Source organism: Amphimedon queenslandica, unplaced genomic scaffold, assembly GCF_000090795.2.
Source record: "Amphimedon queenslandica unplaced genomic scaffold, v1.1 AMPQUscaffold_13306, whole genome shotgun sequence".
Classification (NCBI taxonomy): domain Eukaryota; kingdom Metazoa; phylum Porifera; class Demospongiae; order Haplosclerida; family Niphatidae; genus Amphimedon; species Amphimedon queenslandica.
The window spans coordinates 121669-148036 of NW_003546458.1; the positions used below are offsets into that span (position 1 = coordinate 121669).

The 26368-nt window shown below is 37.3% G+C and overlaps 8 protein-coding genes across 9 annotated transcripts in view; 5 read left to right on the forward strand and 3 right to left on the reverse strand.

Moving 5' to 3' along the window:
- The window catches only part of LOC109583412 (uncharacterized), a 2348-nt gene extending 261 nt beyond the window's left edge, over positions 1-2087 (reverse strand). Inside the window, exons 1-3 of the mRNA XM_019998740.1 lie at positions 298-2087; positions 170-250; positions 41-102 (exon numbers count right to left, since the gene is read on the reverse strand). Of these exons, the coding sequence (XP_019854299.1) occupies positions 41-102; positions 170-250; positions 298-2059 (1905 nt within the window). The 5' untranslated portion in view covers positions 2060-2087. The remainder of the gene's footprint in view (positions 1-40; positions 103-169; positions 251-297) is intronic.
- A 91-nt stretch (positions 2088-2178) lies between these two features.
- Positions 2179-5413, forward strand: LOC105313428 (interferon-induced helicase C domain-containing protein 1-like). Its single transcript, XM_019998741.1, has 7 exons — positions 2179-2193; positions 2239-2502; positions 2548-2826; positions 2879-2986; positions 3042-3149; positions 3196-3278; positions 3324-5413. Exons 3-7 carry the CDS (start codon positions 2670-2672, stop codon positions 5376-5378), a joined length of 2511 nt encoding a protein of 836 aa, XP_019854300.1. The 5' UTR covers positions 2179-2193; positions 2239-2502; positions 2548-2669; the 3' UTR covers positions 5379-5413.
- Positions 5414-5714: 301 nt separating this feature from the next.
- LOC109583416 (uncharacterized) lies at positions 5715-7670 on the forward strand. The gene is made up of 2 exons (XM_019998749.1): positions 5715-6597; positions 6650-7670. The coding sequence occupies exons 1-2, from the start codon at positions 5730-5732 to the stop codon at positions 7588-7590; spliced, it is 1809 nt and encodes a 602-aa protein (XP_019854308.1). The 5' UTR covers positions 5715-5729; the 3' UTR covers positions 7591-7670.
- Positions 7671-7681: 11 nt separating this feature from the next.
- LOC109583417 (uncharacterized) lies at positions 7682-9882 on the forward strand. Its single transcript, XM_019998750.1, has 2 exons — positions 7682-8799; positions 8853-9882. The coding sequence occupies exons 1-2, from the start codon at positions 8274-8276 to the stop codon at positions 9470-9472; spliced, it is 1146 nt and encodes a 381-aa protein (XP_019854309.1). The 5' UTR covers positions 7682-8273; the 3' UTR covers positions 9473-9882.
- A 40-nt stretch (positions 9883-9922) lies between these two features.
- On the forward strand, positions 9923-19826 carry LOC100632419 (probable phospholipid-transporting ATPase IIB). Of its 2 annotated transcripts, XM_011406862.2 has the most exons (34): positions 9923-10068; positions 10163-10245; positions 10376-10460; positions 10504-10554; positions 10609-10722; positions 10776-10884; positions 10941-10999; positions 11065-11119; positions 11449-11543; positions 11599-11679; positions 11977-12058; positions 12209-12285; positions 12342-12431; positions 12505-12575; positions 12714-12879; positions 13000-13056; positions 15976-16020; positions 16078-16263; positions 16391-16552; positions 16600-16692; positions 16746-16829; positions 17012-17134; positions 17706-17753; positions 17797-17895; positions 17944-18033; positions 18090-18234; positions 18324-18388; positions 18436-18524; positions 18575-18641; positions 18698-18762; positions 18952-19060; positions 19162-19219; positions 19279-19482; positions 19538-19826. In XM_011406862.2, the coding sequence occupies exons 1-34, from the start codon at positions 9943-9945 to the stop codon at positions 19714-19716; spliced, it is 3312 nt and encodes a 1103-aa protein (XP_011405164.2). In that variant the 5' UTR covers positions 9923-9942; the 3' UTR covers positions 19717-19826. The 2 variants fall into 2 exon arrangements, with proteins under 2 accessions (XP_011405164.2, XP_019854323.1); XM_019998764.1 differs by lacking the exons at positions 9923-10068; positions 10163-10245; positions 10376-10460; positions 10504-10554; positions 10941-10999 and having other exon boundaries at positions 10633-10722.
- Positions 13055-15978, reverse strand: LOC105313429 (ankyrin and armadillo repeat-containing protein-like). The gene is made up of 3 exons (XM_011406863.2): positions 13521-15978; positions 13413-13471; positions 13055-13254 (listed from the first exon to the last, which is right to left on the reverse strand). The coding sequence occupies exons 1-3, from the start codon at positions 15803-15805 to the stop codon at positions 13058-13060; spliced, it is 2541 nt and encodes an 846-aa protein (XP_011405165.2). The 5' UTR covers positions 15806-15978; the 3' UTR covers positions 13055-13057.
- Positions 19808-23612, reverse strand: LOC100632546 (U3 small nucleolar RNA-associated protein 14 homolog A-like). Its single transcript, XM_019998765.1, has 16 exons — positions 23451-23612; positions 23324-23391; positions 23215-23282; positions 23040-23113; positions 22897-22959; positions 22773-22850; positions 22638-22715; positions 22231-22353; positions 21417-21511; positions 21183-21363; positions 21026-21093; positions 20715-20965; positions 20579-20665; positions 20298-20473; positions 20090-20208; positions 19808-20005 (listed from the first exon to the last, which is right to left on the reverse strand). Exons 1-16 carry the CDS (start codon positions 23562-23564, stop codon positions 19906-19908), a joined length of 1743 nt encoding a protein of 580 aa, XP_019854324.1. The 5' UTR covers positions 23565-23612; the 3' UTR covers positions 19808-19905.
- On the forward strand, positions 23597-24593 carry LOC109583424 (uncharacterized). The gene is made up of 4 exons (XM_019998766.1): positions 23597-23686; positions 23780-23962; positions 24091-24222; positions 24334-24593. Exons 1-4 carry the CDS (start codon positions 23681-23683, stop codon positions 24478-24480), a joined length of 468 nt encoding a protein of 155 aa, XP_019854325.1. The 5' UTR covers positions 23597-23680; the 3' UTR covers positions 24481-24593.
- Positions 24594-26368: the final 1775 nt, after the last annotated feature.

The following is a 26368-nucleotide window of genomic DNA, read 5'->3' on the forward strand; positions in this document are numbered from 1 at the left end:
GATGGGTATACCTGTATGGTGTACTGAAACATGTATTTACCTGTTCAGGTCCATATTTAAGCAGTAAACTTCTGTTGATTTGAAGAAAGCGTGTCTTGTCTTCTATATAATTACATAAAAAGATCAATATAAACTCATTTTCATATAATGATGATAATGCGTGTAGTACCATTATTATTCTTATCCGTTTGCTTAGGTGCTATTGCTTCTGAAAGATTCATATAAAGAACCTCATGAGACAAACTTTGAACTAGAAAAAAATACGTAAAACAGAGAACAATAGCACATTTGGCATACCAGTGCTTGCTTGCTGGTTGAATTGAGGATGACACTGGTTTTCATAGATTGGACAGCTCCTTTCAAGTCCTGAGGTATTGCCAGGATATACCAAATCAGTGTAGTCCTCTTTGCAAACTGTCATCTCATCAGGACAAATCAATTCGGTATACTCCTCTTTGCAATCGATAGAGGGATCTTTCACCTCAGTTGGAGAAGGTATCAAATCGGAATAGCTCTCCTCGCAATTGACAGATGAATTGGTTGAATCCTCGGGATATACAGCTTCGGAATAATCCTCCTCACAAATACCTGAGGAGTTAGTTGAATCCTCACGATGCAGTAACCCAGTATAGCTCTCTTTGGAGGGGTCTGATATTTCTGTTGGCTCATCAACAAGCTCTACTTTGGTGTAGCCTTCTTCGTCCATTTCCTCATAAAGAATTGGATTCTTCTTCTTGAATGCTTTACGGTCAAGAGAGTAAAACAGTCTAGCTTGTTGATGGTCTTCAATCGACTGGTTACCCTCACCACTCGAGTGTCTCCGAGTCCTTTTAGGCGGTACGGGAGGGCCTGGACGACTTTTCTTAATTTTAATATCCATGACAGATTTGCTTCGCGATATGGCAGGTAAAGGCACTATGGAAAACCTGTTAGCATTTCTGACTGGTTCGGCAGGTATAGGCATTATGGCAGATGTGCTAGCATTTCTCACTGGTTTCATACCACCTGTTGTTCCAATAGGCATGGGCTCATAAACTGCATCGCTATCAGTAGCAACAGCCTCGTGCAACCAGTCCTCATTGTTGACCGGTTGCAGTAGGCTCTTCTGCAATGGACACTCTAAAGAGAATGTGTATACTAGATCCATGTTCTCAGGTGAAATTGTTTCTGCCACAAGTGCCCTCTTCTGCTTAAGTTGTTCCTTCTTTTCTTCGGAGATTTGGACTACGCTAAAATTGACTGGGAGGGATAAGGACATTTCGATCAATCGATTCTGGTTCTCAGTGCGTGGAAGTGTTTTACCTGCTGGTAGAGGTACGATTGGTTTTGGAACATCTGACGGGACGGGGGATACTATGAAGGACTCTAGATTAGTTGGCTCACTGTCAATATAACCCGTCTTGTCATGGAATATTGGGTGCAAGATATCGTTTTGGTAGATCGATGTAGTAAATGGAAGTTTGATGTGACTCAGTAGTATGGGCATCGGGAACAGAAGCAACGACTCTTTAGTGCTGAAATTCCCCTTTGCCTTTTCCTTCAAGTAAAACTTCTTTAGAGGCTCGTTGACATTGACGCACACGAGAATTTTTGATTTTCCAAAACGGTTCTTCTCTGCGATTAATCCTTTTAGAATGAGCAAGCTGCCTTTCGGTATGACCTCTCTTCCATTCATTGCCTTGGATGTGATGCAGTCTTTGCCAACGTGCACTACACTAGGTAAAGGATCGGCTTTCATGAGATCTGCAGCCGTTTCAAACTGGTAGCCTCTTCTAGCAGTTCCCAAGCCCTCGCTTTTCGGATTATACAGTACGCTGAACTTAAAGGTACTGTGGAGGGGGACCGTGTATTTTATTCCTGCAGTTTTCACGTAGACCACAGGCGAGTCCTTCTTGAAATACACCTCAAACTCTTCCCCTCCGTCCAAATCCAACTGAAAGTCGTCCTGTATGCCATAGAACGAATCTTGAGCTGATATTACTTGAGGTAGGTCGTTGCCATGTTTCTTACTGAATTCTTTTAGCAGCATGGGCTCTGAAAGCACTGGACAAGAAGACATGTCTGCATGTGTTTGTGCTGGTTGACTGACTTTTCTCAAAAGGACACCCACGCAGCGCAGGCACCTGGCTGGGCGGAGATACTTATCAAAAGATTAAGAAGGTGTGTCAGTAGGGAAAATGTCTGCTATTTTGAGTGAGCTTATTCATTTTTGATGACTTTTAAAATTCTTTTTTACAGACATCACTCATTTGGTGCTGATCAAAGATGTTTTAGAAGATGCCCATTTTATAGAATCGAAATGGTTTAATTTGGGATTGAAGCTAAACCTACCTATCAATGAGTTGAAAAATATCGAGTCGAACCACAGTAGTGACGTTTCACGTCATTTAATAGAATGTTTAAACTTGTGGTTACAATCAGGAAAAGCTCGGCCTCAGTTATTAGCTAATGCCCTTGATGAAATTGGGTCTAAACTTGTAGCTGATGATGTTCGTAGAATATGTATGTACATGTAATTCTAATTCCATTTTTAGAATTTATTTATAGTATTGGATCCTGCTAGTCGAATTTTGTTAGACAATGAGGATGAACTGAACCATCTGTCATTATCTGATGAGTTAGTTTCTTCATTATGTGATGAAAAATTAATAGCGGAGGAGACAAGAGAGATGTTAGTAAGGGACCAGAATGTCCTGGCTGGAAAGTCTTTGAGAAGAGTTTGTCGTACAGTTGCTGATGATCATGATAAGTTGAAAGTGCTGGCTGATGTGTTCATGAGGTTTAATGAAACTAGATCACTTGGCGAGAAATTACTTAAATGTTACCGTAAGTATATATAGAGTGATTATTGTGGGCACTATTGATACTTTTAAAATAGGTACTAAACTTTCTAAAGTGGAACCAAATGTGTCCCAATCCAGTCAAGCAACCAATGTACATGTACTTGTACCCTCCTCTTCATGGGAGCTATCAACACAGATACCTGGTACAATATTACCATATAAGGAATACAGTTATGACTATGGTACATTTTTGTTTAGATGATAAATCAACATATTCCAGTGAAATGCAAAGAGACCAGGCTAATGCTACAGAAACATATGAATCACAACAGGCTATGACATCAAAGGAAATGGAAATTGATAAACGTATGTCAGAATACCCAATATGATTAAAAATTAATTATACAAGTAGGTACTATACCAGTAGTTGAAGAATTGTCTGAAGTTCAAAGAAGCAGTGTCAGTGAAGGCATTAAACAAGATCAAGTAGGAAAGGTACATTTATCTTATACATAACATCATCTATGATATTTTTACTAGGAGTCACAAGCTAGTGAAGCTACAGAATCTTTTTCCTTCATATTTCCAGAAGACAAAATCCGGGAATATCAAAAGGAGCTTGCTCGGCCTGGCCTAGAGGGAAAGAATTACATCATATGCGCTCCAACAGGCTCTGGAAAGACGCTTATCGCTGCACTTATCATTTATGATCACTTGGACAAAATGAAGGAAAGAGGAATAAAAGGAAAGGTCTTGTTTATTGTGAGTACGCAGCAACTCGCTCGTCAACAGAATACAAAATTAAGAGAGTACATATCTGGCATCAAAGTGGTTGACATAACTGGCGAATCAGACTCTCCAATCCATTCAACCTTACCTCAAGTTGATATCATCGTCTGCACTGCTGGAAAGCTGTGTGGGGAGTTGTGTCATGACCTAATTCACATGTACGACATCACATTACTAGTCTTGGATGAGTGTCATCATACTCGAGGAAGAGCTCCATATGCTGAAGTAATGGAGCACTATCTTACTGATAAAAGGAATGGACGTCGATTGCCTCACGTGATTGGGATGACTGCTTCGCCAGGAGCTGGACACGGTCGGTCTCTTTTGAAAGTTAAAGTGATAGATCATCAAGTGAGGCTTTGCGCTCGTATTGATGCAACCCATGGTATCAAATGTGTTCAAGAGAACATAACAGAATTGAATAAAATCCTACCAACTCCAAGTTTCAGAAGTCATTCGTTGCCACCTCGAAGCCGTAACGATCATTTCAGTCAGGTTATATCGAAGGCAATGGATGACTTGGAACAAAAGTTACCTGATAAGACAATTTGTGCTTTTGATCGTTTCACGTTGGCATATCAGCAATGGATTAAAAGTGAAATAGAAGCAGCTCAGTTAAGTGAAATGGATAGCCAGCGAGATCAAATTAATATCCTGAAATTTTTGGAGGTTTATCATTTAGCTCTCATTACATATGAAGATTTTGAGATTGAGAATGCTAGAGATATTTTAGATAATGTAAAGCTGTTTGATGAGTCTGTGATGAATGATATGGAGAAGCATTTGAATGAAGTACACAATCAAGTTCTAGTCAATGTCAATGGTATTAAAGGTAGTCGTAACGCATTGTTAGATGAAGCAGAAGTCATACTCATGAATCATTTTCGTACCAAACCTGCCTCAAAAGCTTTGTTCTTTGTTCGTTCTGTGGACCATACTCGGTATGTAACGCAATGGATTAAAAGAAATCCTGAGCTGTCAGCATTAGTAAGACCATGTTCAATCACAGGACACTCAAGGAAAGCATCTATGTCAAAAGCAGAACAGCTCAAAGTGATTGGAGAGTTTCGTAGTGGAAAATATAACCTTCTTGCTACAACATCTGTTCTGGAGGAAGGTTTGGATGTCCCTGAGTGCAATATGGTCATACGCTTTCAAATAATGTCAGATGAAGTTGCTGATGTTCAGGCTCAAGGTAGAGCTCGTGCTGCAGATAGTACTTTTCATACTATTATAACAACAGATTCTCCTGTTCATCATCGTTTACTAATTAACAATGACAAAACGGAGCAAGCGAAATTAGCAGCAGAGCACATTTCAAAAGTAGGTGTTGATCTATCCACTATAGCAATCATTCAAAAGGAAATTCTTGAGTTAAGAGAAAAGAGAATAAGAGAAGCAAATGAGAGGAAGCAGACCTGGAGAGCTGAAGATGTTGAGTTGCATTGCTCTAAGTGTGCACTAAATGCTTGCAATGCTGCTGAGTTGTGCAAGTTTGACAATGGTTCTGTTGTTGTACCTTCTCAAACTTTCGTAGAGACCAAAATGAAGAAAGTTAGTAGGGGTTCAAAAAAAGTACCACCACCTGTAGGAGAATTTTACCGACCTTTAAAAATTGTTTGCATTAAGTGCAATGAGGAATGGGGTGTGTGGGGTATCTGGAAGAATAGTTGCATTCAATATCCTGTATTACAATGCAAGAAATTTACTTTTTACAATAAAGCGACTTTAGAACGTCAAGTCAGCAAGCAATGGAAGTCTGTTCCGTTTGAAATAACATTTTTTGCTAATTTTGAAGACAACTGAGATTCTGCTATTCTTATTTTTATTTGAATTTTTAGTTTTTTGTTTTTTTTTTTTTTACTCATTTTTATAGTGTTAAAATTTTAATTTCTACCTTAAAATTATTTATTCAGCCAGCCTGGCGCCATCATCACGCTTTTCATAATAAAATGGAGGACGTCAGGGAATTTGAAAACCTCTCAGGAAACGAGTCAGAGGAGGAGAGCGACTCGGATTCAGAAAGCTGGAGTCTAGTTCTACAAAATGGTGCTGTTGCTTATCCTTCTAGTCTACAAAACCAATGCTTCCTATTCATAATGATAATGACACTTGAGAGAGATACCTCCAGCTGTACTCTCTTTACTGCCTCTCCCAATGAGAAAGAAGCTCCTTCTTCATTTACCAGCAGTTGACGTGTGCCAATTGGAAGGCACACCAGTCACGTCTGGTATAGCAATGAATGAGATATGGGAGAGACTATGCAAGGAGAGGTCTCCTGTTAACGAGGATGATGTACCGCCAGTAGCGGCATGGTCCTACGAGTCGGCGAGATACGAGCCTTTTGACTTTAGTCAGATTACACCAGGAGTTTTATCAAAAAACTTTGGCATAGACTGTTGCTGGAAGGACATCTATTTCAACACCTTTTTAAAGCTGCTTGTAGAGCATGGAGAGCGTACTTGTGAAGATTGTGTGTATTCTCATTTCAATTCTGATCTCTTGTTTGGCATTTATCGATTTAACGAGACCATGGAACTATTCGATTCATTCAATTTTAGCATTTATAGCTCTCACAATGTTTATCGTGCTGCTCTAATGTGCCCACGATTCACTCCCCAGCGTTATATTGAGGAGTATTATGATAATTCAAAGCGTGTTGTCCGTGACATTGGGAAGGTAATGAAGCTACTAGCAGACAGTTGTCACTATTTACCAAAGCATATTTCTATCTCTTTGGAGCAGTTAAATTTCTGGGAAACTATTGAGAAAAAGTATCTCCACAAAGAAACCTCTCTCTTCCTAAGTTCTCTTGAAGCTCTTAATGTGGAGTATTTGCACATTGTCTCGGATAGTTACCGTAATGCGAAATTGGAGTTCATTGCCAATTTAATCTTTAATAAGATTAAACCACATATTCAAGTATTGGGCGTGTTTCATCGTTTTGACGTTATCTATCCTTACATAGCAAAATCTAAGGAGTGCCAGCTAAGGAAGTTTACTGTAATGTGTGATGCCCCTACAGGTAATTTGTACTATAATATATAAGTCATAATTATTTTTAATCCTTTTTGCAGTTGATGTTGTTTCTAAAGTCTTGCAGAAGTTTAAGGAACTGGAGGATGTTGACATACTCATACACAACTGGCCCTTGGAGCCTAGTGCTGCAGATACCTCGAAATTCACTTCCTTTGTCGGTTCTATGAATGAGTTGTTCTACTATCCAAAAATGAAAGAGCTCTCCTTCAGTACTAGCACCCCTGTTTGCACAAGTGGTGACATTCAAGCTATTTTCTATCATTTTTTTGTATCACCATATCCTGTGTCACTCTCGTTGAGTCTGGACTGTTCTGTGTTTTCTGATCAGCCTCAGCCACAGAATATCGAGTATGACATGAATCAAATGAGCACTAAATCTCTGACTGTTCATGACAGCTCACTAACGTCTGATTTGGTATCTCTTCTGCCATCTAACCTAAGCCTGAGGTCGTTAAAGCTATCTCAAAATGAAACCAGCACTCTGCACTGTTTCTCTAATCTCAAGTCTATCAAGATCAGCGATACATTTACTCTTGCACTCACCAAACCAGACATGGATCTGTTGTCTCAATTTCTTTGTATTGTCACTGCAAAGGACTGGGAGTTGGATATACGAAGTATAGATGCAGCTGAAGTCATTCTCAATTTCACAAGTTTAGTTTCAAGCATTGAAGGTCGTCTTAAGAAATTATATATCGAATATAATCGAGTTGAATCCTCTATCTTCACACTTTTTGATTATATTTTCTATTCTATCTCTGCTACCAGTCCACCGTATTTTGAACTTGGCCTGTTTGTTAATGAGTCTTATTATGATGATGAAGCTGCTCGGGTTGATCATTATATGAGCATTTATGAGTCATGGAAGAAAACTGGAGCTCCCAAACTGAAGTCGATAGAGATAAGCAGTCGTTGCCCAATAGATGCTGTGAAAGTCATTATGACTGATATGACCATTGAGTTAAAATTTTATAGTTGATAGTCATTTTGTATTAGGATTTCATTTTTCGAGTCATTATTAGTCAATTATTATTCATTAATTTCCATTTTATTTGGCATAGGCCACGCCTACATAATAAAATGGAGGAGGACAGGTCAGAATCAGAAAACGAGTCAGAGGAGGACGAGACAAGCGAGGAGGAGAATGACTCAGAGCACGGGGAAACTACAGATTATGAAGAGGAGGTAGTATCGTACTGGCAACGTCTACAAAATGGTGTTGTTGCCTATCCTTCTAGTCTACAGAACCAATGCTTCCTATTCATAATGGGCCACTTGAGAGAGATACCGCCTACCGTACTCTCTTTACTGCCTCGCTCAATGAGATACAAACTCCTTCTTCATTTACCAGCAGTTGATGTGTGCCAATTGGAAGACACACCGGTCACGTCTGGTATAACAATGAATGAGATATGGGAGAGACTCTGCAAGGAGAGGTTTCCTGTTAACGAGGATGATGCAAGTTCAGACAAAGCTTTCGACTTTAGTCAGATTACGCCAGAAATAATATCAGAAAACCTAGGCACAGACTATGGCTAGAAGGACATATATTTCGACCACTTTTTAAAGCTGGTGGTGGAGCATGGAGAGCACATTTGTGATTGTGTGTATTCTCATTTCAATTCTGATCTCTTGTTTGGCATTTATCGATCTAATGAGGCTATGGAACTATTCGATTCATTCGATCGTAGCATTCGTAGCTCTCACAATGTTCATCGTGCTGCTCACATGTGCCCACGATTCACTCCACGGCGTTATATTGATGAGTATTATGATCCAGGGATTCCATTCAGATCCCATCATGGTCATTCACAGCGTGTTGTCAATGACATTGGGCAACTGATTGGGCTACTTGCAAACAGTTGTCATTATTTACCAAAACATATTTCTATCTCTCGTAAGCAGCTGTCTAATTTCTGGGACATTATTGAGAAAGAGTCTCTCCACAAAGAAGCCTCTCTCTTCCTAAGTTCTCTTGAAGCTCTTAATGTGGAGTATTTGTATAATCTTTCAGACAGTTCCTGTCATCCGAAATTGGAGTTCATTGCTGATTTGATCTTTAACAAGATTAAACCACATATTCAAGTATTGGGAGTGTCTCATCATCTTGGCGTTATCTATCCTTACATAGCAAAATCTAAGGAGTGCCAGCTAAGGAAGTTTACTGTAATATGTGATGTCCCTGCAGGTAATTTTTACTTAATTTGCACCAGTCATAATTATTCTGAATCTCTTTTGCAGTTGACGTTGTTTCTCAAGTTTTACAAAAGTTTAAAGATTTGGAGGATGTTGACGTACTCATACACAGCTGGTCCTGGGATAGTCATGCTCCAGGTACCTCTAAACTAACTTCCTTTGTCAGTTCTATGAATGAGTTGTTCTACTATCCAAAAATGAAAGAGCTCTCCTTCAGTACTAACAAACCTGTTTGCACAAGTAGCAACATTCAAGCTATTTTGCATCACTTCTTTTCGTCACCTTATCCTGTGTCACTCTTGTTGAAATTAAACTGTTCTGTGTTTTCTGATCAGCTTCAGCCACAGAGTATCGAGTATGACATGGATCGAATGAGCACTAAATCTCTTACTGTTTATTACAGCTCACTATCATCTGATTTGGTATCTATCCTGCCATCAAACCTAAGCCTGAGGTCTTTAGAACTAACCGGAAATGAGACCAGCACTCTGCACTGTTTCTCTAATCTCAAGTTGATCAAATCAGCGATACATTTACTCTTGCACTCACCAAACCAGACATGGATCTGTTGTCTCAATTTCTTCGTATTGTCACTGCAAAGGACTGGGAGCTGGATATACCAAGTATGGATGCAGCTGAAGTCATTCTTAATTTCACAAGTTTAGTTTCAAGCATTGAAGGTCGTCTTAAGAAATTATGTATTGAATATGATTTAGCTGAATCCTCTATCTTTACACTCTTTGATTCTATCTTTCATTCTATCTCTGGTAGCAGTCCACCATATTTCGAACTTGGCCTAACTGTTAATGAGTCTGATTATGATGATGAAGCTCGAGCTGAACATTATAAGAATATTTACGAGTCTTGGAAGAAAACTGGAGCTGCCAAACTGAAGTTGATAGAGATACATAGTTCTTGCCCAATAGATAAAGATGATGAGAAAAACATTATGACTGATATGGCAATTATGTCTGATATGACCATTGAGTTAAAATTTGATAATAGATAAAAGAAATTTTTATATTAGCAGTAGATTATTATAGAAATTAACATTTAGAGTAAATCATTAATAAAATTAATAAAAAATTATTATTATTATTCATAATTTTGGAGGTGTGTCTGTCACACCTACAGCATGGCGAATTTTCCTACTCTGAGTCTTGGGTCTGCTCCTTGGTCCACGTCTCACCGTTACACTGCCGTTGGTAGTGGTAGTAGGAAAGAATCTTATGAAGACAGTCTTTTGAGTAGTCTAGATGAAGTAAGGGACAACTAAATGGGAATGAAGCATAATTATAATGATGTCAAATCTTCAGCAGTTTCATTTTGAAATCTTTTTCAATGCTCAATAATAGGTTTCATTACTAAGTGATACAGAACATGATGAGTCTGATATTTCTAAGACAGATAAACAAAGGAAAGAAAGTTTCTATGCAAGGTTATAATTATTGCATGATGACAACATCATTGAATTGTATGTCATGATTTCCTTGTTTTAATTGGCAAAATTAATGATTAGTTGTTTGCATAGAATAACTGGTTTGATTGAGTTTGAATTTCTTTTATAGACTACGAGGTTTGTTCATTAAACCTAAGCCAAGTCTACCTAGAACGATAACAGTTAGTGATTCAATAGGGAAACGACCAGTAAAGGTAGTGATTGCTTAGAATGTCACAATTAATTTCCATTTTATAGAATAATAGAATAAGCAATCAAAAATACTCGATAATTTCTTTCCTTCCAAAAGTAATTTAATGCATTTTAGTATATTATGACAATTACATGTATGTTCTTTTTTAGGTTTTATTTCAACAATTTAAAGTCTTTTTAAATCTTTATTTTCTTGTCATTGCTTGCTCTCAAGTTGTTCCTCAATTGAAGATTGGTTACTGGTACACTTACTGGGCCCCATTGGTATGCACCTACTATTACATACTATTATTATTTATATTTCATTTTGTTTGTAGATGTTTGTAGTCAGTGTTACAATGTGTAGAGAGCTTTACGATGACGTTAAGAGATACTTTCGTGACAAAGTTATAAATGGTCAGAAATATTCCGTACTTACCAGTGATGGTAAGATTTTATGAACTAATTGAACTAAGCTTAATTTTAATCATAAATATTTATAGGATTTACTGTTGTAACTAGCGAGAACTTGTCTGTTGGAGATATTGTACTAGTTCATAAGGTTCTGAATTACTTCTGCTCATCATTATTATTTATAATTAATATGCATGTACTCACTTACATTAGGATCAGCGCATACCTGCTGACATGATATTATTACGTACATCAGCCAATAACAAAGGTTATAACAATACAATGATTACAATCATTGTACATGTATCATACTCATCCCAATTAACGCACCCTCTTAATATTGCACCTCTACATGGCTTCTACAATAATTGAGTGCACCTCCTGGTCAAGATAATTATTTTTGAGAGGTGCTTTGTTATTAGAAAGTCCCATTGTTTACAGGTGTATTGCGTACTTTGCTAAGCACCTAACAAGCACCTCCTGGAGCATTTCATAATCATTTCTATCTAAACAATGCACCTCCTGAGACATGTAATTATTCATTAAGAGGTGCATTAATTGGGGAAAGTATGGTACTTACTAATGATTGGTGTGTAGGATCCTGTTTCATCAAAACTGATCAGTTGGACGGTGAGACTGACTGGAAGCTAAGAACTTCTCTACCTCTGTTACAGGAGCTTCAATCAGATGAGGTTAGTGTGTCTGTATATACTTGTACATGAGTACTGTTAGTCCTTTTGTTATTAGGAGTTGTTGACTTGCGGGATTAAATTGAACATTGAGCCACTTCAGAAAGACCTTTATTCATTCTCTGGAAGACTGTCAATGGTATGCTACTTGTGCAATCTATAATTGTTGGATGATACTAATGCATTGGGCTATGCACATTTAGTCCAGTTGCTTCAAAATTGGGCCAAAGACCCTGTACTATAGTACAGGGTCTTTGACCAAATCTTGCCAAAAATGGCTAGGAGAGAATACTCCATTTTTATAATTTTTGCTGATGCATATACATGTTTTTATGTTGTGTAGAAAGTTTGAGCTGACTCCGATCAAAATTGAATATTTTATGAATTTTTAAAGTTGCTCTAGGAAGTAAATCAATATCCATTCATTTTATGATAGACACCAAGAGAGTCTGATACAGGAATTGAAGAGCCTTTGTCTCTTGTAAATACACTGTGGGCTAACACAGTACTTGCTACAGGTTAGTACAAGAAACCATATATATGTATATATATATATATATATATATATATTGTGTGTGTCAATAATAGTTTGGCAAACATTACCAACAATAAGTGTCAATACAAATGTGTAGTGTCTTTGTATTACAATCCTTTATTCTTCTCTACAGGCTCAATAGTTGGCCTAGTAATATACGTTGGTAAAGAAACACGCAGTGTTCTTCATACTAGTACACCTCGAGCTAAAGTCAGTCGTTTCTAATATCTGAGGCTATTCATAATGTCACATATCGGTACATGTAGACTGGACTAGTTGACAGAGAGATCAATAACCTAACTAAAGTCCTGTTCCTCTCAATGATGATACTAGCTGTCATTATACTCTCATTGAAAGTACACCAATACAGAGCAGAACCTAATAGCCATAAATTACTTCTCATTTGTTTGTTTGTTTGTTTTCTTGTAGGGGTTTTCAAGTTATTGGTTTGTGTATTTACTCCGTTATGTAATCCTCTTCTCTTACATCATTCCAATCAGGTATGTATGTAGTACCAATGTATAATTACTATGCTATAGTGTTTATTTCTTTGATAATTCTTAACAAGCGTTCTTAATAAGTTCATGTACACTAGCTGACCAGGGGACAATAGTATAACTCCACTTGTCTTTGTTTAGTTTACGCGTTAATCTGGACATGGGGAAGCTTGTGTATAGTTGGATAATACAACGTGACTCTAACATAGCTGGAAACCTTGTAAGGAACAGCACTATACCTGAAGAACTCGGACGCATCGAGTATTTACTGAGCGACAAGACAGGGACACTAACAAAAAATGAAATGGTTAGACTACATGTACATTTAAAATAAGTAACCTAATGCATCAATATGTGTATAATATTATGTTAATAAACTATATATATATATTATTTTTTAATGTTCTGTTAATGTATGTACATGTAGGTGTTCAAGAAGATCCATTTAGGTTCAATATCATATACTTCAGAGTCATCGGATGAGGTTAGTTTGAGTCCTGTTTGACTATGGGAGGCAGTTTGGATGTCGACTCATAACTCTTGAGTCTTGATAAGCTTTTCTTTAATGATTGTCTGCTGTTTGAGCCAGAGGCTGCTCGCTCATAGAACCCAATCTCGTGATCTTCTTGAGTCTCCTCTATATGGTACAGCGTCTCTTTTGGTAGGGACCTCCTAGGACCAGCTACATGTACATAGTAATAAAAATCATTAAAATAATCCTTGTTATGCACCATTGACATGTACAGTCTGCTACTTTATAAACTGATGTGCATATGCATGTACATGTACTTGTATATGTGTCACAGTATAGCTAGGTTGTACTTTGATTTAATCATTTACCAAATGTTTTGGCTCCATGTTCTCCAGGCTTTATTATATCAGGTGAGAGGGCCTGATATCTGTAATAATGATGGTAGCATTATTTGATTACTCTATGAGTGAACTCACTGTTTTTTCCGGACATTGTGTGTCCTGCAATACATACTCCACATCTCAATAAAGTTGCTTGATGGCCGATAGCCACTGCTGTACTGTTGCATACGGAAACAAAGTTTATTTTCTGCCCTAAACCACCGAAGGAGCAGCCTGAGAGCTGAAGGAAAGTAAGTGAGTTGTGTCATGCAAACAGCTGCAACGTTCCTTGCTCCTTCTTGCTTTCCCACTAGTAGTTGCACCAGTAGTGGTATTAGTCCTAGTCCTACCAGCCCTGCAGCTAGTCCTGCTCTCATTCTTAATAGTCCACTGATGAAGAGTCCGGTCTTCACCTGCAAATCAACATCTTCCGTTTTTATGCTTTTCCTCAGTGACTTGATGAGGAGTTTCAATCCAATGGCTGTGACTACGGATGGCTTTGAGTTGTTGAAAGTCCGTGCGAGTACGATCATCTGGAAGGCAGCTTCCATTGCATGCTGCTTGTTCCCAGTACTGATGAGTTGGAGGAAGCTGTCAACAAGGATGCCTCCGTGGGCTATCATTTTGGATTGTGTGTCCATGTCATTGAAAGCAATGCAGCATATGCTCTGTGTGTAGTTGATTGGTGTAGTGTGTGGTTGGGATTGGAGTGGGCTCAATAGTGTTGGTAGTGGTATCACTTGAAATATCAGTCTCTTTGTGTTTGGGCTCTTGTTGGAGTATGTAGCGAGCGTGCATAGTGCTTGAACTCTGACCTCCTCGTTCCGATGATGTTGAAAGATGTGTAGCAGTAGTTGTATTCCTTCTATGCATACGAGTGCAGCCTGTGCCTCACAGTTTGGTTGCAGACCCATGCCATAGCCGAGGTTCTCCAGCGTTTTTAGTGCTAGTATCTTTATGCTGTCCTCGTTTCTGTTTTTGAGCACAGTGACTAGCAATAATATGGCCCCCGCCTTGATGACTTCTGCTTGCTTGCTATAAGCAACTGGTGATAGTAGCTCCAATGCTGTGAGTGCTAGTTTGGGACTGCTCAACTCAGCAAGTCTCACCAGACAAGAGGGACCCAGTACTATGGCCAGTGCCCTTTTCTCGTGTATGCTGTCCCCTGCTGTGTACCACAATATGTCTAGGCTCATTTGCTGCATTTGCATGTTCATCCCATGCTCAATAAGGAACATTAGTATTGATATCGCTGACTGGTGCTGCTTTATAAGCTCCTCTACTTTCTTGTGGCTGGATCTAGAGTCACAGAGTGTCCACAGTAGCATGATGCACGGCTCTGTTAGTGTGTTATCGAACGGTTTGAGTAGATCCAGTAGCCTCTCCACTAGTCCTTCCTCAATGTACTTGTACCTCACCTCATAGCTAGACTCTATTATACTCTGTAGTGCAGTGACTGTGGCAGCCCCGCTACCACTGTGATCCGTTTTGAGCGCTTTCATGAACATTGCTACCATTTCCGGTGATGCAAACTGTTGCGCTAGCTGTGGGTTGGCTCCTCCCTGAGTGATGCACTTCATGGCAACAATGTGTAGCTCGTGGCTTTTGTGTGTCTGCAGTATCTTTAGCAGTGCCAGTGGGCCTCCTAGTGCAGAGACTGTTGCACAGCTATCGGGTGCATGCTCTATTAGCTCTGCTATGACAGACAGTGCTTGATAACAAGCTGTAGGATTCAATACTACCTCCGTTAGCGTTATGAGGAGCTTTGGTATTTTAGAATTAGTTATTTCTTTTGTGAAGTAAGGGGTTATCATCATTAGACATTTGGAAGTGGAGATTGTTGCAGGGACTATCTTCTCTTGGATCGAGAGCTTTAAGATTCTCTCAATGAGTGAGACTATTTGTAAGTCTTCAAGCACATTGAGAGCATCGTGATAGCTTTCGGGGGACTTGTGTAGCATTGAGTTCATCATTGATTCTAGTATTAGCACAGCCTCTGCATATGTGTGGCATATCTTCTTTAGCTGTCTTATATATTGGCATACTTGCTCTAGTATGCTGGTATCAGTGAATGGAGGCTCACTTGCTAAACTCACAGTGAATTGCACCTGACCTGCTCTTGCTGCTAGTTGTACAACTGATAGTCCTTCATCAGTCAGTACTGATGCATTAGCCCCAGCTTTGATGAGCACTAGGAATGATTCCAGTGATCCATGCTGGGCTGCAACCTGCAATGGAGTCAGACCTTGAGCATTGGTCCCTTCTATGCTCTCTGGGGCTGTCATGGTCAGTTTCTTTACACGTGGGAAATAGTTTTTAGCTGCAGCTCGATGAAGATTGGACCACCCCTTGTATCTGATGGACTCACTTCCTTGGCTCATGATGTCAGTGAAATCAATGAGAGGGATTAGTGGTAGGAATAGCTAGTAGAGAGATCAGTAATGGAGGGTAGGAAAGTTGCTGGTCTAATTTTCTCACTTCTTATCTTCTCACTTTATTCTGTTGTATTGTGTCCTAGTGAGTTGTTGTAATTCACATTGTTTGGTTTCAGGTTAGAAGATTGCTAAGCGCCTACTATACTTCACACTCTCCTCAGGTAAGCCACACAGGCATTGATTCAATCCTATTAACATGCTCTTTGTTATTGTCACAGGCTACTAATGAGCTGTTGGTTGATTGTGTACTAGCACTTGCTTTGTGTCATAATGTCACTCCAGTTCTTGAAGATGCTGATAAAAATAACGAATTGGATAAAGATGATGAAGAAGAGGAAGTGTTGCTTTATTCGAAATGCAACGAAACTAAAACACTATCTTTTCAAGCCTCCAGCCCTGATGAGGTAATGAGTGCTATTACTTGTTTAGTATTGTAATCCATTACCTTAATTGTGAGCTCTCTTTCTTAAAAATAATAGTCATACCTCTAGTAAACTATAGACTATAAATAAAGTTTAAAATTTTCACTAGATTGCACTAGTTGAATGGGCAAAGAAGGTTGGTATGGTCCTCACATCAAGGGACACTAATTCTATACAAATTGAGCTACCGGATCACTCCATTGCATCATATGACATATGTCACTTGTTCCCGTTCACATCAGAAAGGAAGAGAATGGGCATCATTGTTAAAGTAAGGCCTACTTTAAAATGAAATCTAATCATTGTTAGTCTTCATAGAACTCGAGAACTAATGCTGTCACATTCTATATGAAAGGAGCTGACAATGTGATGAGCACAATGATTGAGTACAGTGATTGGCTAACTGAGGAGGTAATGGCTCCTTTTGTAATGTACTTTATAGTATTTCTCTCTCACATGCCCAGTGTGGTAACATGGCTAGAGAAGGTCTTCGTACATTGGTTGTTGGTAAAAAGCATCTCTCGGTTGAACAATTCAATACTTTTGATGTAAGTACTTTTGCCTCTGAAGGCACGAGTATCTCTTGCTGGGTTTAATTGCTGCTGTATTAATTCTGATAAATTTTTATTTACTTATGAATATTTTATGAATATAAAAATAGATATATACACAGCTTGTAGCAAATTTTTTTTACATTTGAAATGTTGTGACATCTGTTCTATACTTGTAGACTAGATATAAACAAGCTCAGCTTAATATATCTGACAGAGAGGCAGCCACTGCTTCAGTCATTGAATCAATTGAGAATAACTTGGAACTTTTGTGTGTCACTGGAGTTGAAGACAGTCTACAGGTAGCATAATATTAATTTCAATGCTTCCTTTCTTCTTGTTTTGTTTGTTCTTTAATGTTTAAATTCTTCTAGTTTACATTTTTGAACTCAAATTATGGCGATTTTCAAAATTTGCCAATTTCTATAAAAAATACCCAAGGCTATAGCCCATGGTTATTTTCCAAAAAATGGCTCTGAAATCACCCCCAATTTTTATTACATTTTCTCATGGATATGAATGTACTTATGCTTTGTAAAAAGTTTGAGCTGATTCCAACTTCAATTTTTCAAGTTATGGACACTTTTTTAAAATATGCCATTTTCTGAAAAATACCCAAGGCTATAGCCCATGATTTTTTCAAAAAAATGGCTCCGAAATCACCCCCAATTTTTATTACATTTTCTGAGACATATTGACGTCCTTATGCTATTTAGAAAGTTGGAGCTAATTCTGAGCTCAAATTTTCGAGTTATGACTATTTAAAAAATGAGTCCATGCTTTTTTTTTAGAAAAATGGCTCCAAAATTGCCCCTAATTTCATTACATTGTCTGATACTTTATATTGATATGCAGTGTGTAATATTTTTATAGACTGATGTTAGACCCACTCTAGAGTTATTGAGAAACGCTGGTATTAAAGTAAGCCTACTAATGTGTATAATACAGATACCATTAGCTGTAGGTTTGGATGTTAACTGGTGACAAGTTGGAAACTGCAACATCAATAGCTCTGAGCTCTAGACTAATAGCACGCAATCAACCAATATTTACTCTGCCAGAGGTAATTGTACTAATCACTGTTATTTTATGTGGATTTTAACTGTGAAAGGTGTCATCAAGAGGTGATGTACATGCACAGTTAAACCAACTGAGAAAGAAGAATGATTCATCATTAATAATCAGTGGACACGGGCTTGAAGTAATAATTATTATAAATGATTATTATTAGTAATACTGTTTTATTAAATAAAATAGTTATGCCTTCAACATTATGAAACGGAGTTTATAGAGCTGGCCTGTCAGTGTCCAACTGTAGTCTGCTGCAGATGCTCACCAACTCACAAATCAACAGTTGTTCAACTCCTCAAGACTTATACTAGGAAGCCAGTCTGTGCTATTGGTACATGCTCTATCACCTTTGAAGCTATCATTTTTTATTTCTCTATTTTACTTTCCTTTTCTATACTCCCATTCCCACTCTTAATGAAGGTGATGGTGGTAATGATGTTAGTATGATACAGGCAGCTAATGCTGGGATTGGCATTGCTGGAAAGGTCAGTATTTATTTGAATCCACTACTGATATTAGTCTCTTAATACAGGAAGGACTGCAAGCCTCTTTAGCTGCTGATTTCTCACTGACCCAGTTCAGCCACATCAGTAGACTCTTAGTGTGGCATGGAAGAAACTGGTTCGTCTTTTATTTTATAATTTATTGTAATCTTTCTTTATTTAATCCAGTTATAAGAGATCAGCCTCATTGAGTCAGTTTGTTATTCACAGAGGACTCATCATTACTGCAATGCAGGTTTGTATATACACTAAATGTACATGTATGTGTATATTAATTATGTTTATCATTAGGTTGTGTTTTCAGCTATATTCTATTATGCTGCTTTGTCTCTGTATGAAGGAATACTTATGATTGGGTGAGTTATAGTAGCTATGCATACAGGTCAATGACATTAGAAGTAATGTATTTCAATTAGTATTACTGGAAGTCTGGAAAATTTTTAATTCTTAAGTTAGATCTAATAGTATTAGCCTAACTTATTATCATATACATACACAATGTACATCAGTGCAGTATTTTTAACCAGCTCTCTGACTATCTGTAGATATGCTACTGTGTACACAATGGCTCCTGTGTTTTCACTAGTCCTGGATGAGGATGTATCATCAGATGTTGCTCTCACTTACCCTGAGCTCTATCAAGAACTAATGAAGGTACCTATAGTTCAAAAATCACTCATTTTGTGTAGTACTGACTCAGTGATATTTATTTTAATTGTATCAAATTAAACTGTTTTAATTGTATGCTTCTATAGGGTCGTGTTCTATCATTGAAGACATTCTTCATATGGGTATTAATCAGTGTCTATCAAGGTGAATATTTATAGTTGCTCTGTATGTCATTTTGCCTTTCCTTCTGTCCCATTGTGAAGGTGGTGTCATTATGTTGCTTGGATTCTGGTTGTTTGATTCTCAGTTGATTCATGTAGTATCAATCACATTCACTGCATTGATACTGACTGAGCTGCTCATGGTAGCCCTCACCATCAGAACCTGGCATCTTGTGATGATAATATCTGAACTCATTACCATTGCTATATATGTATCATCACTTGTTCTCCTTAAAGATTACTTTGGTAAGTAAAATTAATGATTCTGCTTCCATTTTATTTTCTTTCTTGTTCTTTATAGATGGTAAGTTTTTACTGTCCTTTGATTTTGTGTGGAAGACCATGTTGATCACAGCTCTGAGTTGCCTTCCGTTGCTAGTTCTTAAAATTGGTTATAGGAAATGTGCTCCTCCTAGCTATGCTAAGTTACTCAAGCAGAATTCTATGTTTAGGAATTGTTGTCGTTTCAGTTGCTATTAGATCTAATAGTAGTTAGTATTGTTGTTGTTTTTTGTTGCTAGTTTCATCATAATCATTTGCCTCCTCTTATTCTTTCCTATACATTATTGAATCAATGTTAATGACAATAATTCCAAAATAATCATGACAAAATTTTTGTGCACAGAATATTATGAAAAGTATTCTATAACAGTAACAGAAAAAAGACAACTACTTCTTTCTCTTATCGCGTTTAGTCTTTTTAATAAATTGTTCAACTTCTTCTGTTACTTTCATTGGCTCAATGACAGCTCCAATCTTTGTCTTGATCCTAACAAACAATTACATTTAATTTATTCATAGTTACAATGCACTAGAGTGAAGTATTAATGAAAGATTAGTCTCTCTTCCTTACCTTGGTTTTATGGTGTCATTAAAGTGAGTCTCTGTGTTCCAGTTACGTCCAATGGGTGTCGCCATCTTTCTTGCAAACAGCCTCTTATCTCCTCCAAAAGGATAAGGAACTTGACTCACCTATGATAAATAATAAATACATTCTTTAGTTGAATATTTTCTTTGCATAACAAAAACTATTTTATGTTTATAATCACACTGTAACTCACAAGATGTTTAGCTGCTTTCTTGTCCAGTTTATCATTAATGATGACATACTTTAACTTGTCGTCTTTACGTTGCTCGGACAATTTTGCTTTTTTATTTTTATTCTTCTCTTCTTCAGCCTTCTCCTTTCTCTTTCTTTTCTTTTTCACAACCCCTTCACCAGCCCATGTTCCCCAACCTGCACCAAGTAATATAAAGCATTTGTATTATTGCTGGTTGACTTAGGGTTTTGTGTTAATAATAAAAAAGTAAATTGTGCTTGATACACAGAGAGGATGCTGACCTGGTAATGTTAAGTCAACTTCTTTTGGTTTGCTTTTCTCAACTTCGTCCTCTTTCTCTTTTAGAAATTCCATAACGACATCATCATCTAAAACAAAACGTGTCATAAACAAGCTTTATCAGCACAAACTGAGCACCTGCAAAAGCTTCCTTGGCTGCTAAAACGTTTTCATTAGCAGACACCAAATCATGCTCCCTCAGTGTCTCTGTGGTCAAGAAGTCAGTTGGATCAATAAGAGCACTGCTACTAGTATTGGTAGACTTTATATTATTGTCAGTTCTTCTATCAGCCTCTGAGTGTTGCTGTGTATTGTCAAGAGTATCATAAATAGTAATATCATCAACATCTTCGTTCTCTGACTCTACATGATCTGAGTCTTCATCTTCACTGTGGCAATATAATAAAGGATACAAATACAGTAATATTATTAGTAGATATTTTTGTTACTTTTCTTCGTAATTCTTTTGCTTTAGCTCTGACTTTAATCGAGACTGCTCTGTCAGTGAATATCTAGTCTATGAATTGTTAAAGGCAAAAATAAAATGAGCTGTTTGCACACATACATGTACATGTAAACACTCATACTGTCAATAAAAATCCTCACATTTGGGTCTTTGTGTTTCCTTGCCAGTTGATCCTTGGCCCACTTCGACATTCTTGAATGCTTTAATGTGGCTCTTTCCTTTGCACGGAGTTTTTCAGCTTTTTCGAGCACATCATCAGAATCATCTTCTCCTGCTTTAGAAGCAAGCTTCTCTTTTCTCTTTCTCTGAATTCTATGAAAACTAAAAACGAGGGTTTCCTGTTTAATTTTATAGTCTAGCCGTTATTGGAGTACCTCTTGCTCTTAATGCGTTTGAGTCTCTTTTGCTTTTGTTCGTAAGCTGACAGCAATGACCTCATCTTGCTCAACTCAGCTCTTCTCTCTTTAGCCTATTACAATACAATGGATACACATAAATCGTGCAAACTGGCCAAAAAACCTGTACCATAGTACAGGGTATTTTGTCAAAAAGTGGCTAGGTGAAAATTCTTTGTTTTTATATTTTTTTCTGATACATATACATGTTCTTATGTTGCGTAGAAAGTTTGAGCTGATTCCGATCAAAATTAGATTTTTTATGAATTTTTAAAGTTACTCCAAAATCAGGTCAAAGTCCCTGTACTATAGTACACGGTCTCGGGCTGAATTTCGCCAAAAATGGCTAGGAGAGAATTCTCCATTTTTACATTTTCTTCCTGATGCATATACATGTTCTTATGTTGCGTAGAAAGTTTGAGCTGATTCCAATCAAAATTAGATTTTTTATGAATTTTAAAAGTTACTCCAAAATCAGGCCAAAGTCCCTGTACTATAGTACACGGTCTCGGGCCAAATTTTGCCAAAAAAGGCTAGGAGAGAATTTTCCATTTTTATATTTTTTTCCCAATACATATACATGTTCTTATGTTGCGTAGAAGTTTGAGCTGATTTTGATCAAAATTAGATTTTTAATGAATTTTTTAAGTTGCTCTGAAATCAGGCCATGGACTATTTTAATGGAATTTTATCAAAATGACTAGGAGAGATTTCTCCTTTTTTATTACATACATAAATATAAGTTGCTCTCATGCTATACATAATAAAACAACATTATATGCATGTACTATACTTCTTGTATTGACAGTTTCAATAATTCTCTTTTCTCTGCTTTACTCAATTCTTCACCATCTTCAATGACATGATCACTGCTACTCAACATGGCCTGTACTGCCAGCTCTAACGGAGTCACTGCCTACAATTATAACAAAAAGAGTAAACAGCAATGTCAATTGATGTATGTTTCTCTTATATACTGTATAGTTAGAAAATTTGGAGTGTTAAAAATTTGGCAAATTGACTTTAAAAGAGGTTTGGAGGCTAAAATTTTGGCGAAATTTTAATTCTGTGCATGCTTCAATGGTACCCTATCAAATTGGAGACTAAAAATTTGGCAAATGGACATTAGTTCGCCTAAATTTTACTCCACCAAATGTTCTAGCTATACAGTAGTATAAAAAATAGAAGACTCTAACTTACTTTAAAAGATTCAACTTTAGTGTTTAGTGATGGAATGGCAGGTACATCTTCTTGCAATGGAAACTGCAAGTGATCAGCCTACAAGCAAACATAAATACACCAAAGATAAAGATAAAAAGATTAATGATTCATTACTCTCTTATTGTGCTTGACAATCGGGTCCCAGTCCGAGATTTGTTTTGACGATTTCTCATAAGCTAATTTACGATGGATCTAAAGCACAAACTACAAAATAACATTCTTACAATCTTAGACTTACTCTGTCTTTTTGTATTGGGGCTAATGGTTTGAGTAGCTGAGTTGTATTGTCACTTAATTTATTCTAATTGATAATAAATGGAAAGAAATGATTATTTCGTATGGCCATAAAAAATTCACACGATCGATAATTCAAAAATTTACCAGCCTTTGCTTCAGTTGTTTCAGTCCTTTCTTGTTAGTGAGTCCTTGCAATAGTTCACTCGTGTCAATATTTTCTATAAACATATAAACCTGTGTAATACGTTTACAAAACAAAAATATGCTTTCAGCTCTGATTAACAATGGATTCACGGCTATAATTAATAATTAAACTCACTTTGTTGATCAGTTGATATGTTAAATTCTGATATGATGCTTGATGGTTCATTTCGTTGCCTAGTATGCCTACAAAAATTAGAACAACAAATATTTTAAAATATACTTACTGTTTCTTTCCCAGTAGTGCAATGGCTTGTATCAACTGATTGCCAGCCTCGCCATCATCCTCCTCATCCTTTACATGGCAATAATTTTATAAAATAATGTCAAAAATAAACAGATAAAAAAACTTACTCCACTAGTTTCAGGTAAGTCCTCATCTTCCACGGTCTCCTCATCCTCGTCAGACTCCACTGCCTCTTCCCTTTCTTCTTCATCCTCACACTGTCCTGTTGTAGTAGTAGCCATTCCAAGCACGTGAAAAGTAGGCGTGACTAGATCTATTTACGACTTGGTCTACTCATAGATACTGGTCTACTCATAGATACTGGTCTACTATTTTACTCGCGCTAGGGCTATTGAAGATGCAGGTTAGTTATGGTACAGACTAGCTGATGAACTAAGTATCTTTGCAAGACACATGTACTATACAATAATGAACTGTAAACTACTCTAATTTTTAGTACCAACGAAGTCATGCAGCTTCATTTGCAACTGATCCTAACCCAATATATGGAGGATTTGATAGAGATATTTATCGACCAGTTAGTCCTCTAAGTCCTCTTCTTCATAATAATGCTGTTCCGGCACCTGTTATTGAGAATCAGTATCACTCAGTCCCTAGTGGCCCAAGATCTGAACAGGAGGTGAGCCCTTTGCTGTTATGATGGATCTTTTCCACAACTATATATACTTTCAGTTTGTATTAGGCTTTTGTGAAATTTGATAGATGTTATAGTCTTATAATAATAATCAGATTATGGCTTTGTTATAGATAAGAGGAGGATTTGCAGTCAATACACAAAGGCTGCATCTCGCAGCATTCATAATGACCATTGTTTGTCTTTCTCTAACATGCGGCCTTACTATTCCGTGTGCAGGTGCTATTTTCTGTTGTCTACGCAAGGTATATTACAAATGAGTATTCAAGAGAATGCTCCTAATCCATCCCATTTATAGATCTATGTTTGTGTGTAGGCAGTGTAGTATTAATTAGATTTATTTTTTGTTTGTTTAGGCATCCAATGCTAAAACTATGAGTCAAAGAAGAACTTACATGAAAATTGCATTCATCAGCAGTGCTTTCTATGTTGTGATCCTGACAGTTTTAATTTTGATGGCTGCAAACATAGGATTGCTGGTCGGAGGTGGCCTATTTAACTGAACCTAATATTATTAAGCTGTATAATGCCTTAGTACTAACAAAATACCTATACTTAGGCTACTAGACTAATTGTTATTTTCCTTTCCCATTAATGTTTTAAAATACCAGATCAAGATTGGGGCAAGCCTAAAAGGCCTCACATCATGAGAAAACTGTAGGAAGTGTGCCTGCTGATTTGTAAAAGACAAAGGCGTCTCCGGCAGCAAGAGCTCCAAGTAACCAAAAACTCATCTTCATTGATGTAAATGCTGATGAGACTCAAGGAACATTTTGCCCATAGCACCTCAATTATTGCTAAAGGGATTTGTAGGAAATAAATAAAGAGCAAGAAATAGTTGCCTAAGTGACTTACCTAGTTGTGATGTGTAGATCTTTATCAGTAAGACTACAATGACATGAAGATAGCTGCATGCATAACGTTTTGTGGCTTGCTTAGGCTCACCCTATTTTTCTCTATTAATTAAAAATAACACAAGAGTAATTTTTATAGTAACACTAAGCTATTATAGTAAAGTTGATCCAACTATTGATTTCCTTTTAAGGAAGTAAATACTATATGGCTTACATTGCCAGTGAGTTGTACATTCCATCAAAGATACAGTTTTGCTGAATCTACAGCCTTTCAGAGGAAGAAAAGATCATTATGGCAGCAGTTCTTACTCTGATTGTCCTTTTATTTCCATACCTAGCTCACTGTCAGCCCTATTCTTTTGTTACTGATCCATCAAGTGAGTCTCAGCCAATATACGTGATAGTAGAAGAGGGAAACAATGTGTCACTGTACTGCTCTGTATTCAATGAGGGTGCTGGCTCAAATGGAGAGTATATTAGGACAACATGGCAATCCAAAAGACCTGTTGACAGTGCCTTTGAAACTGTACCTTTTGCTTCTGGTGTTTCAGCAGGGCCAGACTATCTTATAGCTAAAGCAGAGGTCACTGAGCCATCTGGTACTAGAACTAACTTTACCCTTTTAAATTTTACAGCTGAGTTCAATATGATATCATTTCGATGTGGGCAAGTAAATGAAGATGCAAGATTTTTCACATTAGGTTTACCAGGTAAAATATAGTGGTAATATTCAAATAAGATATTAGTGCTTTTCATTAGTGAGCCCATCTCTTCTGGCAAGTGATTTCATTCAAACAGTGGTTGAAGGTGAGGATATAACTATTAACCTACAATCAGTAGAAGGAGGACCTGATGTATTCCCTCCCTTCATTTCATCACAACTGTCATATAATGGCAATCCTCTGTCTAACAATGAAGGAATAATTACTGTTAATGATTATAATGTATCCTTTACTAATGTACAGCGTAATTATTCAGGTAACTATACTTTAGCTGTCAGTAATGATGCAGGGGCATCTAACTCTACCTTTATACTAAATGTACTGTGTAAGTGCCTTTGTAAATCTGAACAACTCTCATCATACTCTTTATCTTTAGTCTCAGCAGAAGCTACATTGGTAGGTTCTAATATTCAATATATTCAGTCGGGCAGTTTTGTGACAATATTCTTATTTGCTAATGTGAGTGGTAATCCAGTCCCAACTGTTACCTGGACTGCTCCTAATAATAATACAATAACTACTGGAGGAAGATTTACCGTGAACAATATGACTGGAGTATTATCAATTACTGGTTTCACATCAGATGATAATGGAACATATACTAGTATTGTTGGCAATGGTATAGGATTGTCATTAGTTAATACAATACAACTAATACTGGCAGGTATTGTGACATTATGTATGTGTATATATCATTTTTATCTCTCAGTACCTCCTGGTCCTCCTGTTGGATTAAGTGTGACTAATATTACAGATACTAGTGTTAGATTGAATTGGTCTCTTCCTATTAATCTTGGGACTCCAGCTCTTACTTA